We start from the raw sequence: 16,997 nt of genomic DNA, 5'->3' as shown, positions 1-16,997 counted from the left end.
TAACTTATCATGCAGTTATGTAGATAACAATTCACATAATACATTTTAAAAGTACCTTAAGATTTACAAATCACTTTACTCACAACAACTCTAAGTAACTTAAATATTATTCTCCCCATTTTGCCAATGAAGCAGCTGAGGCTCTGGAAGGTTGAACCTTAGCCACTGTTACACTGCTATTGAGTTCTTCAGTGTCCTGAATTGTCTTAGGAAGATTCTGAAGATTAAGTACCAGATACTGAGGTCTTTTCTTGAGCTGAACTAACAAGCATTCAAACTCTACTGCAGAAAGGGCAATTCTGATGGGCCGGCATGTTGTTCCAACGCCAACTGTACATTTGCCTAAGACTGCTTTACGGAGAACTAACACGGAGGTCAGAAGAAGTGATACAAGGACACTCTCAAGGTCTCCCTGAAGAACTCTGAAATTGATTGTGAGACATGGGAGACACTGGCACAAGACTGCCCAACAGGGCGTGCCCACGTCAAAGAGGGTGCTGTAATCTATGAGTGAAGCAGAATCACAGTGGCTCAAAATAAATGTGAGATGGGCCAATGCAGAGACATATCCACTCCAAATGTTTATATAGACTATTTGTGCCCAACCTGTGGTAGAGCCCTCTGAGATCATATTGGTCTTCTTTGAGCACAAAACACAACGACCAAACCAAGGCTATCGAATGTCTTCGAAGAACTGAAAACATGTTTTCTGATTCCAAGTCCCAGGTCCTTTACAACACTAAACACTATATGAATGTAAGAAAATATTTATCATTAACACTTCCATTATTTGAGCTCAATTAATCCTTGATTATCTTGTGCCCTTGTATCCTTCTGGACCATCACTGAGACACAGAACAAGAGTCAAAGCCTTAAGACACCTAATAAGTACTCTGAGTTTTGGCAGCCAGCAAAGCTCTGTAAAATATTACAGGTAAAATAAGACTCTATTTAAATTAACACACCACATTTGGAAGCCTGTACCTAACTAGTCATAGTTTAAAATTTGGATGCTTTTTTATGACTATCCACACACAAAGCCTGGCAGCTTACCTCATGCCTCCAGGCCTTTCCTTCTGCTGGTTCAACGTGAAGCACAGAAGGTACCACGACACTCCCACAGCCCTGAAGAGCTATGTGGGGGGGAAAAGGGAGATTTGGGAACTACCCAACTTTCTATCTCTTTGCAACCAGCAACTACTACTGCCTTACCACAAGCTTCTCCCTGAGATGCCTGTGTTTCCATTCCTGCAGAGGCTCAACTTAGCTTCCCCACAATATCACACTGAAGTTTTCAGGCACAAATCTTGTTCTCTCATTTCAAGAGAAATAAGAGAGAGGAATCCCATATTTACAGGCAATTTATCATTTACTGTATCTGGTTTGTAGATAATCTAGAAATGAAATCTTAGCTACCACCTTCATTCTCTGTGCATTTCTAGTCTCAAAACCTTAGAATTTTTTTTTTCTTAAAAACTAGGTCTTCCTATCTTATCCAGGCTGGAACTTCGGGGACTCCTCCCAGGTCCAATCCCACTACTAATCAGCATGGGAGTTTTGACCTATTCCATTTCTGACCTGTGTTAGTTTGTCCCTTTTTAGGCAACCCAATACTCCTTCCCTGGAGGGAACATGGAGAGGGGGAATCATTGTTTTAATGCCTAGCTTAGTTCAGACACCTGGTCAGTATAGTTCAGAACTCCGAAACTCAAGAGATCAGCCAGCCTCAGCCTCCCCAGCTGGGATTACAGACATGTTGCCACTACACCCACCTCAGAATCATTTTTGATTCCTCACTAATCCTACTAAAAAAGCCACCAAATCCTGTTGGTTCTTCCTTTCTCTTCCTACTACCAATGCCTTAGTCTAGGCCCTTGATCACCTCGTACCTAGGCCAATGCAGTAGCCTTCAATCTTTTTCTACTTCACAGTACAAAGTGATTCCTCCCTCTCTTCTCTCATCTCCTGTAATATCTACCTATGGCTTCACATCTGGCACTTCATTAGCATTTGAGGGTTTGCATATTGTCCTTTTTATGCCTCCCTCGCTAGACTGAAAACTCCCTGAAGGAAGAATCTTATACTCTCTGTCATTCTCCATGCCTTGCCCAATGCCTTACACAGTAGGAGTTCCATAAACTGCTGATCATATTTCTGCTCCAAGTTGGCCAGAGTGGAACAACAGCAGGCAGGGAAAAAGCACACTGATGTGTGAATCCTCTTTAAGCCCAGAGTGCTAGGGGCTGTCTAAGCATGAAGATGCTTGGGGCCCTCAGGGTACCAGACAGACTTGGAATGAGGACCAAGAAGAGCACTCCGAAGCTTCAGCAATGCACCAACGGTGGACTGTTCTGATCACATACAGCAGAGGCTCAATAAATACTGACTTCTCTCATTCCTGACTCTGTCAGTGTGCAGCTTTAGAGCCTTGCACAACTTACTTCTGTGAGCCTTAGTTTCCTCATCTACAAAATGAAGATGTCATTGACTTAGATGAGGGAATGGCTAAATAAAATGGTACATCAATGTGAAGAATATTATTGCACTGTGAGAAATGTTAAACATAAAAAAATTCAGAGAAGCATGGAAAGACAGAGAGAAATAAGAAGCAGGAAAACACACAATGACTCCAACAATCTAAACAGAAAGAACATAAACTCAACACATGTATTTATAATGAAGTTTGGCCCCAGAGAAGAGATTAAAAAAAATACATCTTCCTCCCTTCTGTGCACCAGGGGAAACTAAGGTGTGAAATAATGCACGGACTGCCAGGCATGGCTGATAGGTTGCCTAGTTTTCCTACAATGCTTTTTTTCTTTTTTTTATTGTGTTACAAGGAATGACTCAATAAGTAAAGGCAAGGGAATGTTATCTTTGGAAATAAAGGTGATAAAAGAAAAGATAGCAATAAAAGTTAAGATTTTTTTTAATTTCTAAAAAAATGAGGGAGTTAGACTAGACAGTCCCTAAGGTACCTCCCATCTCTGTAACATGTCATAACTATGCATCAAAATGAACTAGGAAATACCAATAACCACTTCATACGTCAGGTACACATAATCTCAACTAAGATGATGCAGGGAAGTTTTAGGAAATTCTCTTGGATTTATCCTTGTTTGCTGGGGGTGCTGGAAATTTTCAACTAGGTTAGCCTCAACTTCCAAAGTTTCACTTGATTTCTCAGTTTCAGTTTTCTCATCTATAAAACATGAATAATATTTACTTTGAAAGCCTTGAAGCATTACAGAAATGTAACTGCTGTAATTGTTATTCTGTAAAGGAGTCAAGGTTAGGTTCAAATTCTCAAGCTGCTTGAGGACTACAAAACTTGATTGCTTAAGACTACACAGCTCTGTGTAATCTCGGGCAAGTCGCCAAAACTTCACCAAGCCCCAAGGTCCTCAGCTCTAAAAATAAAGACTGTACTCCATCACCAAGATCGGTTCCAGATATAAGATCTGATCACTCTAATCTGGGTGCAACACAACAATGCATTTGAGAACTATTCTTTCACTATAATCCGCTTTTCCTGACATTTACAAAGGTTTAGTCACAATAACGGAAAATAGATCAGATAACATTATCAGCAAGAACTTCTAGGTTTTCATCTACCATTTCATATCAAAAGAAGGCTGCAGAATTGCTACATAAAGACTCTGACGGCTTGTTTTCATTTGTTACCTGTAATGTTGTGCTGTATTGTTTCCCCTGCATTTTCTAACATCATTATGCATAACAAACAATCATTATGCTTCCTAAGTACACTACCTATACATACAGACCCAGGGAGGGAGACACCTTCCCCCTCAACACAGACACACAGACACACACACACACACACACACACACACACACACTCTCTCTCTCTCTCTCTCTCTCTCACTCACTCACTCACCGCTCACTTTCTCTTTCTCTCTCTCATTCAGGCAGCTGGGTTTCACAAATCTCACCCTGGGATTTCCATCATGGAAATACCATAGTCAGAAGGTTTCCTCTAAGTAATATAAACAGCAAACTTGTAATCAGGGGAGATTGCAAATTTGGACCAGCTCTGACTTTGAAGTCAACAAGGAGAGAGTTGGATGAGTTCTGTCTTTAATTACCCATCTGAGAAGTATGAGGAACCTTGATGACTTGTGGAAGGAAATGCTGTCTTATCCAGCTGACTGAAGCAAGTCCCTAGGCTCTGTCCCTCCCTCCTTGAACTAAGAAGGACAGAAAGTGTTCGATTTAAGCTGACCAAACAATGACGTCTTCAAGGAAATCAGCAGTGGCAGCAGCAGGCCATAAAGCCCTGCATACTCCTTCATTGTCTTCTTCACCAAGAAGGATTAAGGAGCAGTGAAGACATGGAGAAAAAGCAGACAAAACTCTAACTCAATAATCATTCACTGATACCAGGCAGAATTCACTGTTCTGAGCACAAAATGTCAAAAGGAGCAACTCACAGCTTAAAGAGGACCAAGAGAAACAAATAACTTCATGGACTAAAATCCCATACTCTCTGAGAAAGAGATCTGCCCACTTATCCCAAGAACATTTCAGAGGCTACTGCGAAATGACAATGCATTACTATTAGCAAATCAAAAGGTAAGACAATTTCCAATCCCCAGCATTCTCTTTGCAAACCTCAATGCCTCGATTTATCTTTGCTCGTTGGAATCCTGACTTTAGGATACAAAGTGAAGCATAACTGTCTGCCCCGGAACCAAGCTTTCTTGTTCCCTTGGGGAAGCTAGGGGCAAGCTGACAAAGTCCAACAGGAAGAACACTAACAAGACCATCCAAAGGATCATTTTTCAGATATCCACTAAGATAACTCTAGTCAAAGTATTAACTCTGGGGTTCAAATATGACCTAGTATCTCTCCCTAAGTTTCTGACGTCAATTTACCTACTAGTCAGTGTCACATAGCCCGAATTAAGAAAACAAAAAACAAAAAAACAAGCCTTGGCCCATTTGACATGAGCTAAAATCTCCTTTCGTCATTTTAGCCCCAAATGCATCAGAGATAACAGTGGATTCCATATGCAGGAATTCGAATAGGACATCAGAGGAACCAGACATAAGTCATATCACTCTCAGTGATGCTATTCACTGAAATGACCAAATTCTATCTATCCCTTAAAGCTCCCCTCAAGGCCTACTTCTATCATGCAACCTTCCCCACCTATTTCAGTCCTCATGAATGTCCGTCTCTTCTTAATTCGTACAGCATTTATCCATGGCAGGCAACACAGTGGACAGACCACTGAATTTGGAAGCAGAAAGACCTGAGTTCAAATCCAGCCTCTGCCACTTAACAGCTGTATGACCCTAGACAAGTCACTTCACCTCTGCCTGCCTCAGTTTCCTCCTTTGTCAAATAGGTTTTATAATAGCACCTACCTTCCAAGGTTACTGTGAGGATCAAATGAGTATTTGTAAAGTGTTTCACAAACCTTAAAGCACTAAAGAAATGCTAGCTATTATTATCATTATCATACAATCTAGCACCTAATAAAGTTAAGTATACTGTTTCCTAGGAAGACGCTGTGCCCCAGTAGGCGGTGCACTGGAGAACTTGAATCAGGAAGCCCAGAGCATTCAAATTCTGAAAGAAACAAGCTGTGTGAACAGGACGAGTCATTTCTGAGTCTTTGAGACAGTTTCCTCCTCTGTAAAACAGGGATAACTCCACAGTCCCCACCTCAAAGGGTTGACAGAAGGATCACTGCAATAAGATCGTGTGCTGAACAGCACTTTGTGAACCTAAAGCTCTACAGAGATGTCAGCTATGTTAATCTTCTCTTCAGATAAGACTTGGGTTCTCTAAGGGCAGAAACTGTGTCTTAAGAGTACTTTTGTTTCCACCATGGTGCTGGCTAGCCACTGGACTGAACAAATACATAAGAAGTACTCCACAAATGAAATACTTGTTGACTGACTGAGAGATCATCCTTCAACATCAAAGAGAAACGAAGGGAAAGAAAGGGAAAACTCTTAAGCAAGCCCACAGAACTGATATGCTTGAGCAAGACCTGAATCTTACCAGGACTTACCATCTCTGTTCTCAACAATAAAAATATCTTTAAAAAAATATCTAAAAGAATCTACACTGTAACCTAAACATGTCTGTCTGCTTTCTCTCCAAAACAGCTACAAATGTTCTGGAAAGACAAATGCATGGAAAGGAAGGCTTGTGGCACATGCTTAGGGTGGGAGAGGTGGTGTTCTCTCCAAGGGGCTACTTGGAAGCAGAAAACAAGAACAGTGCTCATCTTCTTGAACATCAGGAGAAGCCACAGCCACCATACTCACCTCCCCTGAGTAACTATACTTCCCCTTTAGGATCTGCCGGTAGAGTCTTGACCGGTTGTCATCTTCAAAGGGCATCGTTCCACTCAGCAGGATGTATGATATGACCCCCAGGGCCCACATATCCACAGAGTTTGTGTAGGGCTTCCTGACTAGTATCTCTGGGGCAATGTACTCCGGAGTGCCACAGGTAGTCTTCATGAGACAGTCATCCCCCTTCTTCCGGGCACTTGCCAACCCAAAGTCAGTAATCATGATCTTAGAGTCTGTGCCTGGGTGATAATACAGCAAGTTTTCTGGCTTCAGGTCCCGATGTGTGATGCCCAGTGTGTGCAAGTACTTGACCCCATCCAGCACCATCTGCAGTACCCGGGTGGCATCCCTCTCAGTAAAGGAGCCTTTAGCAATGATCCGGTCAAACAGCTCTCCACCAGTGGCTAGCTCCATCACCATATAGACACGTTCCTGTGTCTCAAATACTTCAATAAGCTGGATGATGTTAGTATGGCGAACCCGTCGCAAGACACACAGCTCAGACTCACATACTTCCCTCCCTTCCCGGTACTTAGTCTCAATCATCTTAATAGCATAGGGTTGTTTGGTAGCCTTATGCTCTACCCGCACAACTCTGCTGAAGCTGCCCCGTCCAATTAAGGCCTTGATATCATATTTAGCTGTTACTCGAGGATCAAATTTGGCCCGGTATTTAGCCACCCTGGTCCTTCGGGGCTCATGAGGCTCCATGTGGCTAGCCAGATGAGTCCCTGGATAAGGCTGAATGTGATAAGGGGGTGATGGGCATCCAGTTTTAAGGCCCCCACCTCCATCATCTTTGATGAAATGCTTATACACATCAGTCTTGTGGCCAGTGTAAGGCTCAACCTTTTTGACCAGATCCAGTTGGACATCCTTGGGAGGCTCAGGAAGGACCTTACTTGTCCCACAGCCCATCACGGAAGGGGGCTAAGCAGCCATGGAGGCATTCTCTCAGGTCAAGGCCAGCAGGATCTGCTGTGCAGGCCGTGTCTATACCTAGACAGAAAGAAACAAAGATGATCAAAATCACAAAATTTCAGAGATTAAGGGGCTTCAGAGATCACCGAGTCTAACCCCACCCCTCACCAAGAATTCTTTCTACAATATCCCTGAAAGATAGTCATCCAGATTCCATTAAGACATATTTCAGGGATACAGAACTCAAGATAACCTCTTGGAGCAACCCATTCCTTTGCGGGGACAGCTTTCATTCCAAGTCTTTCCTTATAGCAAGCCAAAATATGCCTCTGTGACTTCATTATTCCTAATTTTGCACTGTGGGGCCAAGCAGAACAAAGCTAATCTTTTACAGGACAACCTTTCAAATACCTGAATAAAGAAATCACTGCTAGACTCAATAACCCTTGCTTTTCTGACTAATCCTCTATGGCATAATCTCCAGTCTTTTCCCCATCCTAGTCACATTCTTGTAGATGGATTTCAAGAAGAATTTGCTTCCTAAATGATGGAACAATCGCCCACTTCATCCAAGACACTCTACTTCTCTTATTGCAGCTTAGGAGAGCGTCATTTTAGCTTTTTGTTTTTGCTGTCCTGTCACATTACTGATTTATACAGAATTTTCACTGCACTAAAATCCAAATCTTTCTCACATGAATTAGTTTAACCCTGCATTGCTTATCATCGTATTGACTTTTTGAACCAAAGTGTGTGACTTTACATGTATTCCTATTAAATTTCAGCTTACTAGATTCAGTCCATGGTAGATGAGAGAATGGGGAAGAGATATTTTATTGATTTTTTTTGTTTTTTTTAACAGCACTGTCACATCCCAAAGATTCCATCCTCAGAAATGGAACCCTCTTTTTTTTCTTTTTTTAAAATTACTTTATTTATTTTTAGTTCTCAACATTCATCTCCTAAAGATTTTGAGTTCTAAATTTTCTCCCCCTACACAAGATGGAGTGCAATCTGATATAGGCCCTAGATATACATTCATATTAAACATATTTTTACTTTATTCATGTTGTAAAGAAGAATTAGAACCAATGGGAGAAACTCCAAGAAAGAAGAAACAACAACAAAAAAGAGAAAGAGCAAATAGTCTGCTTTGCCCTGCACTGAGACTCCACAGTTCTTTCTCTGGATGTGGATGGCATTTTCCATCATGAGTCATTTGGAGTTGTCTTAGGTCCTTGCATTTCTGAGAAGAGCTAAGTCTATCAAAGTTAGTCATAGTATAATGTTGTTGTTACTGTGTACAATGTTCTTCTGGTTCTGCTCACTTCACTCAGCATCAGTTCATATAAGTCTTTCCAGGTTTTTCTGAAGTCTGCCTGTTCATCATTTCTTATGGAACAACAGTATTTCATTACATTCATATGTCACAACTTGTTCAGCCATTCCCCAATTGATGGGTATCTGCTCAATTTCCAATTCCTGGCCACCACAAAAAGAGCTGCTAGAAATATTTTTGTACATGTGAGTCCTTTTCACATTTTTACGTCATCTTTGGGATATAGACCTAGAAGTGGTATTGCTGGATCAAAAGGCATGCACATTTTTATAGCCCTTTGGGCATAGTTCCAAATTGCTCTCCAGAATAGTTTAATCAGTTTCACAACTCTACTAACAATGCATTAATGTTCCAATTTTCCCACATCTTTTCCAACATTTATCATTTTCCTGTTTTGTCATGTTAACCAATCTGATAGGTATGATGTGGTACCTCAGAGTTGTTTTGATTTGCATTTCTCAAATTAATAGTGATTTAGAGCATTTTTCATATGACTATAGATAGCTTTAATTTCTTCATTTGAAAACTGCCCAGAACCTTCTCTTTTAACAATTAAGTAAAACAAATGAAGACAATGGTCATGTCTAAAAGTCTATGCATCTTTCTGTATCTCTAGTCTACCACTTCTCTGCTGAAAGGTGGGAGTATAATTCAGCCCATTATTCCAACCTACTGAGATCCTGACACTGCTGTCCAACATGTTAGCTCTCCCTCACAACTCTGTGTCATCAGCAAAATTGACAAGAAATGTCCAACAAGACTGTCATGCAAGTGAATGCAATATAACAAGCACTTAATTGCCTACTGTGTGTAAGGCACTGTGGTAGAAGCTAGGGATACAAAGATTAAAAATGACAGCCCTATGAACTAGTCCAACCATTCTAGAAAGCAATTTGAAATTATGTCCCAAAGAACTATTACACCGTGCCTACCCTTTAACCAAGGAATCAAAAAAAGAGAGACAGAGAAACCACCCATATGTACAAAAATATTTATAGCAGCTTTTTTGTGGTGGTAAAGAACAAGAAATTGAGAGGATGCCCATCAATTGAAGAATGGCTTAACAAGTTATGGTATATGGATGCAATGGAATACTATTGAGCTATAAGAAATGATGACCAGGATGGCCTCAGAAAAACCTGCAAAAACTTGTATGAACTGATAAAGTAAAGTAAGCAGAACCAGGAGGACAATAGCAATATTGTAAAGACAATCAACTTTGAAAGCTCAGTAACTCTGATCAACAACAATAACCCACCCATAGTTCCAAAGGACTCATAAGGAGATACGATATTCACATCCAGATAAGAGAACTGATGGACTAAGAAGGCAGATTAAAGTATTTTCTTCGACTTTTTTTTTCTTTTTCTTGATTTTTTTTTTGAGTGGGGGAAACATAGCTAATGTAGAAATCTGTTTTACAGGCCTATGCATATTTGTAATGGGGTGGGTTTTTTTTTCCTCTTGTCTTCTCAATGGATAGAAATGGGGAAAAGCAGAGGAAGGGAGTTTGGAATTGAAAATAAAATTGGATTTTTTTAAATGACAGTTCCTGCCCTCAAGGAACTTACAGCCTAATGAAGTCAAATGGGAAAACTAAAGGTCAACACACAGAATTTTACTTAGCCATTTTCCAGAATAATATCTGTTCTCCACATAGAAAGATACATGTATCTCTTCTTTCTGATTAAAATATTTAGTAGGATGGGCCAAAGGCATCTCCCTTGTAGAACAGGCTCTAGAAAAATGTTTTTGTCTACAGGACCTGACAGTAAAATAGGCAGAAGGAAGTAAGTTGAACTTAAGTCATGATACAAGTAGTAGTATAAACTGTACACACTTGCTAGAAAAGGATAATTGAGGGAAAAGAAAACTGGCTCTGGAAGCAGAGGACAAGAGTCAAATCCCACCAGTGAGGGTCACTGAACAACAAAATTAACCTTCCTGGTCCTCAGTTTCCCCATCTGTAAAAGAAGGGAGTTTGACTTAGCCTCAAAGAGCCCTTCCAGCACTAACTTTTCCAAGTCATCAACATTCACACTACAGTTTAATCTTATTTTGTAAGAATATATACTTCCATCATGAAAGTCATAATTTTAGGGTAGAAAAGGACCTTAGATATCATCTGTTTCAACACCTCAGTTTTATATATAAGAATGCCGGACTTGCTATCAGAAGAACTGAGCTCAGATCTACCCTAACCAGCTGTGTGACCTGGGTAAAATAGTTACTCTGACTCTCATTTTCTTAATCTAAAAAATGGAGATAACATTTGTACTCTCTACTTCACAAGACTGTTGTGAAGAACATATCAGATAATTGTATAATGTATTCTATAAACCATAAAATATATATATAATTAGGTCAGCTATAATTGTTTCAGTTGCAAAGCTAAACAACTCACCCTCACTCAAGGGCTTTGCTCATCTTTTCTGTATCATTCCCATTTTAGCATATGTGCTTCCAAAGAGAACACTGAATGATTTGTCCAAGGTCATACTGCAAGTCAGTGGCCAAGCTCAAACTAGAACTCAAGTTTCTGACTAGTCCTCTTTACATTGTGCCACTGACCCCCAGATTTACAGCCTCCCAGAATCTAAAAAGCCACCTGTTCCATTTCCCAGAGGGTGAAATGCAACCTAAACAGGGGAACTGATACTGCTATCCGCCAAAGTCAGCCTTAAACTCTGGACAAGTAAAAAACCTATGATATCCATACAGTCAATTGTCAGCTCAGTCTGAGAGGTGAGAGACAATACAGAACATCAAAGAGAAAGCTAAAAGCTCAGTTCTGACCTAACTCTCTCATCGGACTGAATGACTAGGGCATGGTGCCCTGTTTCTCTAGGGGTGAGATGAGAGAAAATAGGATGTGTCACCCACCTACTTCACAGGCCCACTGTGACAATTAATTCCCTGTAGTGTGCTCAGCAGTTGCAAATGTTTAGTACTAAATAAAAAGCCAATCTCAAACAGGAGTCCCCAACCCTTCTGTGCTAGGTCTACCTTTCTCTAATCCTCCAAGAGGGTCATTTCAAAGGAGCATCTGGTAGAATGTGATGAAACAAAATGTGGAAAATTTGCAGCATGATACTGAAAATATTAAACTACAGAAAGGCTAAAATGTTTGTTAATTCATAGCAACAGAGAATGTTAATACAATAAAAAAAATACAGATAAAGTTTTCCTTCATTAAATAATAAATCTAAATTATTATCAGATAGAATGTTCTCTTATTTTTCCTTCCATGTAGGAGATAGTGTAACACACACACACACACACACACACTCTCTTTCTCCCTTTCACTCTCTCACTTACAAAATTATTTGAGATGTTACTTGTTCTCATTTGGCTGCCTGAAAGGCCAGAAGCCCACATTCCAGCCACAGGCTTCACACAGTCAAGTAGCAGATTCTGAAAGTTAATTTTTAAACAACGGCATTTGGAAGTAAACATCCTTTTTATAGAGGTCAAAAACCAGAATTAGGACTTAGGAATTCTGCAGATTTATCTCTTTCCCTCAGAGAAAGTATGCAAACTAAATGCCGTGCTCAAAAGGGGTTACAGCTCAAAACAAAGCCTGTATTTTTGCCAATATTCTTGATGCAGGATGAGGCCCCTGAATTCCTGGACAATTGGGCACAGTTACACCATAGTGTAGAAACATACTAAAAACATCCTTTTCATTTCTCTAGAAATATTAATACTATTTCTCTAGCCTAAAACTCTTTCCAGATTTTTTTTCTTTTAGGAAAGTGCTAAGAACAAAGGTTACGGCCTTCCTCTGAAATGGAGTTAAGTGCGTTAGCCAAACTAAACTTTTGTCTAGATGGGATCACTGCCTTCCCACCAGGGTCCTTCTCTTAAAAATTCAAGATTAAGACACTGACCTCAGGAGGGAACTCTTCAGGAGAAGAGGTCCAGGAAGGAGGTGAGCAGTGACTATTCTGGAATGTCAACCTCAAACTGCATTTTAACATATGTGATCATTCCCTTCTTCAAGATTCTTGTTGCCTGAAATCATTTCAGAGTAGTGCCATGTCAGAAAGCATGGGGCACTATGCCAGTCTGGAGATCTCTCCCTGCCCAGGCTTCAAATGGCTTGGATATATAGTAACGTTAAATTCAATAAAACTGTTTCTGACAGACATGAGTCTAAATTGCTGTGTACAGTATTAGTATTAATTTTTGTTTTGACAGTAAGTAAACAATTTATATCATCTTTTCCAAGGAAAACAAATCCCAACATCACACACACACACACACACACAGCTCATTTAGGCTAAAGTTTTGGGCTACATTCTTTGTGAAGGTAAAAGAGAATCTCAGATACCTGAAGTAAACAAAGATCTCCAGTTAATAGTGTCTCTTTCAGTCCACATACCTACTTTTTTCCTCATATGAAAAATTCAAACATCTGTAAAAGGCACAATAACTTTTCTCTCTCCCTTTAAACAAACAAGTCTCTCTCAGACTTGAAAGAAGGACCAAGGACTTAGCCTATTTAAACTCTTCCCTTTGTTCCTGGAACATGTCTCAGTTTCATTTTGCTTGGAGAAATCTTCAAATCTGGACAAACATCCACAGCTTCCCAAACACCCTATGCCTTGCTCTTCAGCACATAGCAGCTCTATGTGTGTATGCTTTTGCATGTGCATGTACATGTATGGGAGTGTGTGTCTGTGTGGAGAGGTGGGCAGTGTATGGTGTACATAAGCAAGCAATTCTGTAGGTGATGGGGTGGGAGCAGAGAATATAGGATTCCAAAGGGTTGCAGTGACTGCTCGCTCCAATAACATCCGGTAAGATTTTTTCTAAAAAGGTCAAATACAGATATACTGTAGGAGGCTTTTAAGCCACTTCTGGGAATGAAGAATGGAGCCCCTTCCTGCCTACAGCTGTACCAGACAGCCTTCCCTGTTCAAGTGTCCTCCACAGAGTGACTGGCTGGGGGCAGGCCAAGGGCTCTGAGTCATCCTTCTGGAAAACAAGTAAGAAAAGGTCCCCTGAGGATACCAATGCTGTAGTCTTAACATACTTCACTAAAACTGTCACAATTGCTGATCCAGTGCCTTCAGCATGAATGGAATAAGGCCCGCCAACATTTGGCCAACCAAATCACAGCCCAGGCTGGATGACTTCTGTCAGCCTGAAGAAGAAAAGAAAATGAGGCCGGGGCAATGGTAGAGTGAGGGTGATGATACAGCAGGGCTGCCATGGCTGAAGAAAAAAGGAGGAACATCAGCACTACCCTGAAGAACAGTTTTCAGGGAGGCAGAAGGCCAGAGATACCTCTATCATTAAAAATGTCAGAATCCAGATTAAGAAGAAACAGATTTCATTTTTCAAAGCAACTGCAACCCTGAGAAGATTCCCAAGGACATGCTAGTTATATATGATCCTGAATATACACAGTGTAGAAACTAATGAAAATTTGAACTGTTGAATTTGAACTGAATCACAGAATTTCAGAGTTGGAAGGGAGATCACATTTACTACAACCAGTACCTGCCCAAGCACTCACTCTCCTATACCCCTGATAAGGTGGTCACATGGTGTTTACTTGAAGACCTCCAGTGAGGAAGAACTAAGACCTCCTGGGGCAATCCACTCTGTTTCCTGACAGCTTTAATTGTTTAAAAGTTTTTCATTATATACTGAGCCTATATCTGTTTTCTGCAACTTCCACATATCATTCTGAATTCTAATTTCTAGGGACAAGCAGAATAAGTCCAATCTTTTTTCACATATCAGCCCTTCAAATATTACAAGACAGCTGTCACATTCCCTAGGTGAGGCAGTGGATGGAGTCCTGGGCCTGGAGTCAAGATCTGAATTCAAATCTTTCCTCAGACCTTTCACTAGCTGTGTGACCCTGAGCAAGACACTTAACTTTTCTTTGCCTCAGTATCTTTAACTGTAAGATGGCGATAATAAGCTCCTATCTCCCAGGGTTGTTATGAGGATCAACCGAAATAACATTTACAAAATGCCTACCACACAATAAGCATTTAATAAATGCTCGTTCCCTCCTCTCCTTCCCTTATGTCTTCTCTTAAAGTATTAAATTTGCTTTAACTTTTAAGTACTTTCTGGTGTTAAAGTCTTAAGAGTTGCTATCAGGCTTTTAATCCTCAGGTTCTAAAAATGGAACAGCTTTTTCCAAATCTATATTCTAAGGTTTTCTTCTCTTGAAATTCTCTTGAATTTCCCACATTTATGCTGGCAGAAGGCTACATAGCTTTAGACCCTAAAGAAGCTATATTTATAAATGACCAATTTTCAGATGAAGTTCTTGAAACCAGGGACATTATGGCTTTCTGAGTGAAAGACATAACCCAACACCGTGGGGCAGCCTGCTTTGTCTAAGGAAACGATGGGTTGCTCCTCTCCAATACCAGTACTGTTACTGGAAACAGCAGTAACGTTCACTACAATGCACTTAGTAAAAGAACCCAATGACCATCATTTTCCTCTCCAGTGTAGAGATGTGAGGGATTATTGAAATCACAAGCTCTTAGAATACCAGGACAAAAGACACAGTGGGCCCTTTCTAGCCTTATGATAAAGGAAGGGCCCAGTATCCCCAGAGGTGAATAGGGAACACAAGTCCTGCCCCTAAACTAGAGGTAACTTTAATGCCAAGGATGATATTCTAGTAGTTCTATGGGGTTGTATTATGTCAGATACAAAGGACAGATCCAAAGCCTAGTGCTGTTCCTTGCTACATGGATGAACCCGAGCCAGTCACTTAAACTGCTCTGGGAGCAGAAGTGTTCTTATTTGTAAAATGAGTTGGTTCGACGAGATGATCTCCAAGGTTCTTCTTTTGGCTCTAAATTCTATAGTTCTACTACATACCGGGTCAGAGGTACTTCTTCAAGGGCCAAGTTTGCCAGCAGATATTATTAACAACCACCTATAAATAACATTACGTACTTTTTGTCTTCTGAAAGAATGAAAATAAACCTAACACAAACTGCTGAGGAGATGTGAATTTGTCCAAACAATCTAGAATTATAACGGCCCCCTGCCCAAATCACCAACAATGCATATATCCTTTGACCTAGCAATACTACTACTAAACGTTAAAATACATACACACACCCTCAAAAATATCAAAGATAGAGGAAAAGAACCCATATGTACAAAAATATTTGCAGCTGCATTTTTTATTGTAGTAAACACCTGGAAGTCAAGTGGGGGTCCATCAGTTAATGAATGACTGAACAAATTATATGAATGTAACAGGGTATTACCACACCATAACAAAATTACAAAAAGTGGGGATTCAGAGAGACTCAGGAAGTCTTTTGCATGAACTAATGCAAAGTTAAAAAAAAAAAAAGGCAGAACAAAAACAATTGTTCAATGACCGTAGTAATGCAAAGAAAAACAACTCTGAAAGACTTAAGAACTCTGATCAATGCAATGATCAATCTTGATTTATAAGAATGATGAGAAATCATGCTTTCCCAGCTCTAGGTAGAAAAGTGATGGTATAGGAAATCCAGAGATTCTGGGTGGTGGAAATTCTAGAATTTAAAATCAAAAGAACCCTGATCTAGAGGTAGAGACCATTTTTAGCCATGGCCAATCTGTGAATTGGTTTTGTTTGACTACAGTTATTTGTTATAAGGGAGGGCTTCTATTTGGAGAAGATAGTTGTGAGGAGGAATAAAGGTAGTAATAATGACAAAGAAAAGAAAGAAAATACTATCAAGAAAAAGTGTTTTAAAATACAAAGAAGAGAGCAGATGGAAGTTCAAAATGGGACAGGACCAACCAGGGCACTTTTTTCACTAATAAACCTTTTAAAAAAACCTCACATAAAAGACGCTCACAATTTCATATTTATTTTATTTTAATTTTTAATTATTTTAATTCTTTTCCCATTCCTTGCATACAGAAATGTTCATGAAGATGGCAAAGATAAGCCAGGAAGTTGCCAGAGCTTTCCCCAGTTTCCCTCAGAAACAATGTAAAATCAAGCTTCTAAAAGAATTCTGGAGTGACAATTAACAAAAGGACAGAGTGAAACAATTTTCCAGTCCAGGATAACTTAGGACTTCAGGAAAAATCTGTCTCACAAGGAAAAAGAGCACAGCCCAACACAGGTGGTATCTGGGCAGGCCAGTGGGAGGCTCTTAGCCACAGCACAGATCAGCACTCAAGGCCCCACAGTCCCAGCTCAGCAGGCCAGCTGTGAGGCTGGCCAGTCTCAGCGCAGCAGGCAAACTGCCAGGCCTGGAACCCAGAGCACAGCAGGCACAACTAGGACAGGCCACCCACCAGCCCCAGAGGCCCCAGTGTAAAACACCAGTGACCAGGCCCCTGGCTTCCAGTGCCAGAAGCTGGAGACAAACAAAAAAGAGTCCTAACAATCACTACAGCAAAAAGGAAG

General features: G+C 40.4%; 1 protein-coding gene and 1 non-coding gene across 2 annotated transcripts in view; both read right to left on the bottom strand.

The window, feature by feature from the left end:
* The window catches only part of PSKH1 (protein serine kinase H1), a 67,566-nt gene that overhangs the window by 39,025 nt on the left and 11,544 nt on the right, over positions 1-16,997 (bottom strand). The window contains exon 2 of the mRNA XM_036751917.1: positions 6,304-7,332. Coding sequence (XP_036607812.1) covers positions 6,304-7,251 — 948 coding nt within the window. The 5' untranslated portion in view covers positions 7,252-7,332. The remainder of the gene's footprint in view (positions 1-6,303; positions 7,333-16,997) is intronic.
* LOC118845145 lies at positions 10,963-11,069 on the bottom strand. The gene has a single exon (XR_005010024.1). It is a non-coding gene; the product is annotated as a U6 spliceosomal RNA (small nuclear RNA).

This window comes from Trichosurus vulpecula, chromosome 3 (genome assembly GCF_011100635.1).
Source record: "Trichosurus vulpecula isolate mTriVul1 chromosome 3, mTriVul1.pri, whole genome shotgun sequence".
NCBI classification, from domain to species: domain Eukaryota; kingdom Metazoa; phylum Chordata; class Mammalia; order Diprotodontia; family Phalangeridae; genus Trichosurus; species Trichosurus vulpecula.
Note: the sequence above shows the minus strand (reverse complement) of the source record. Positions and strands in the feature narration are given on the sequence as shown.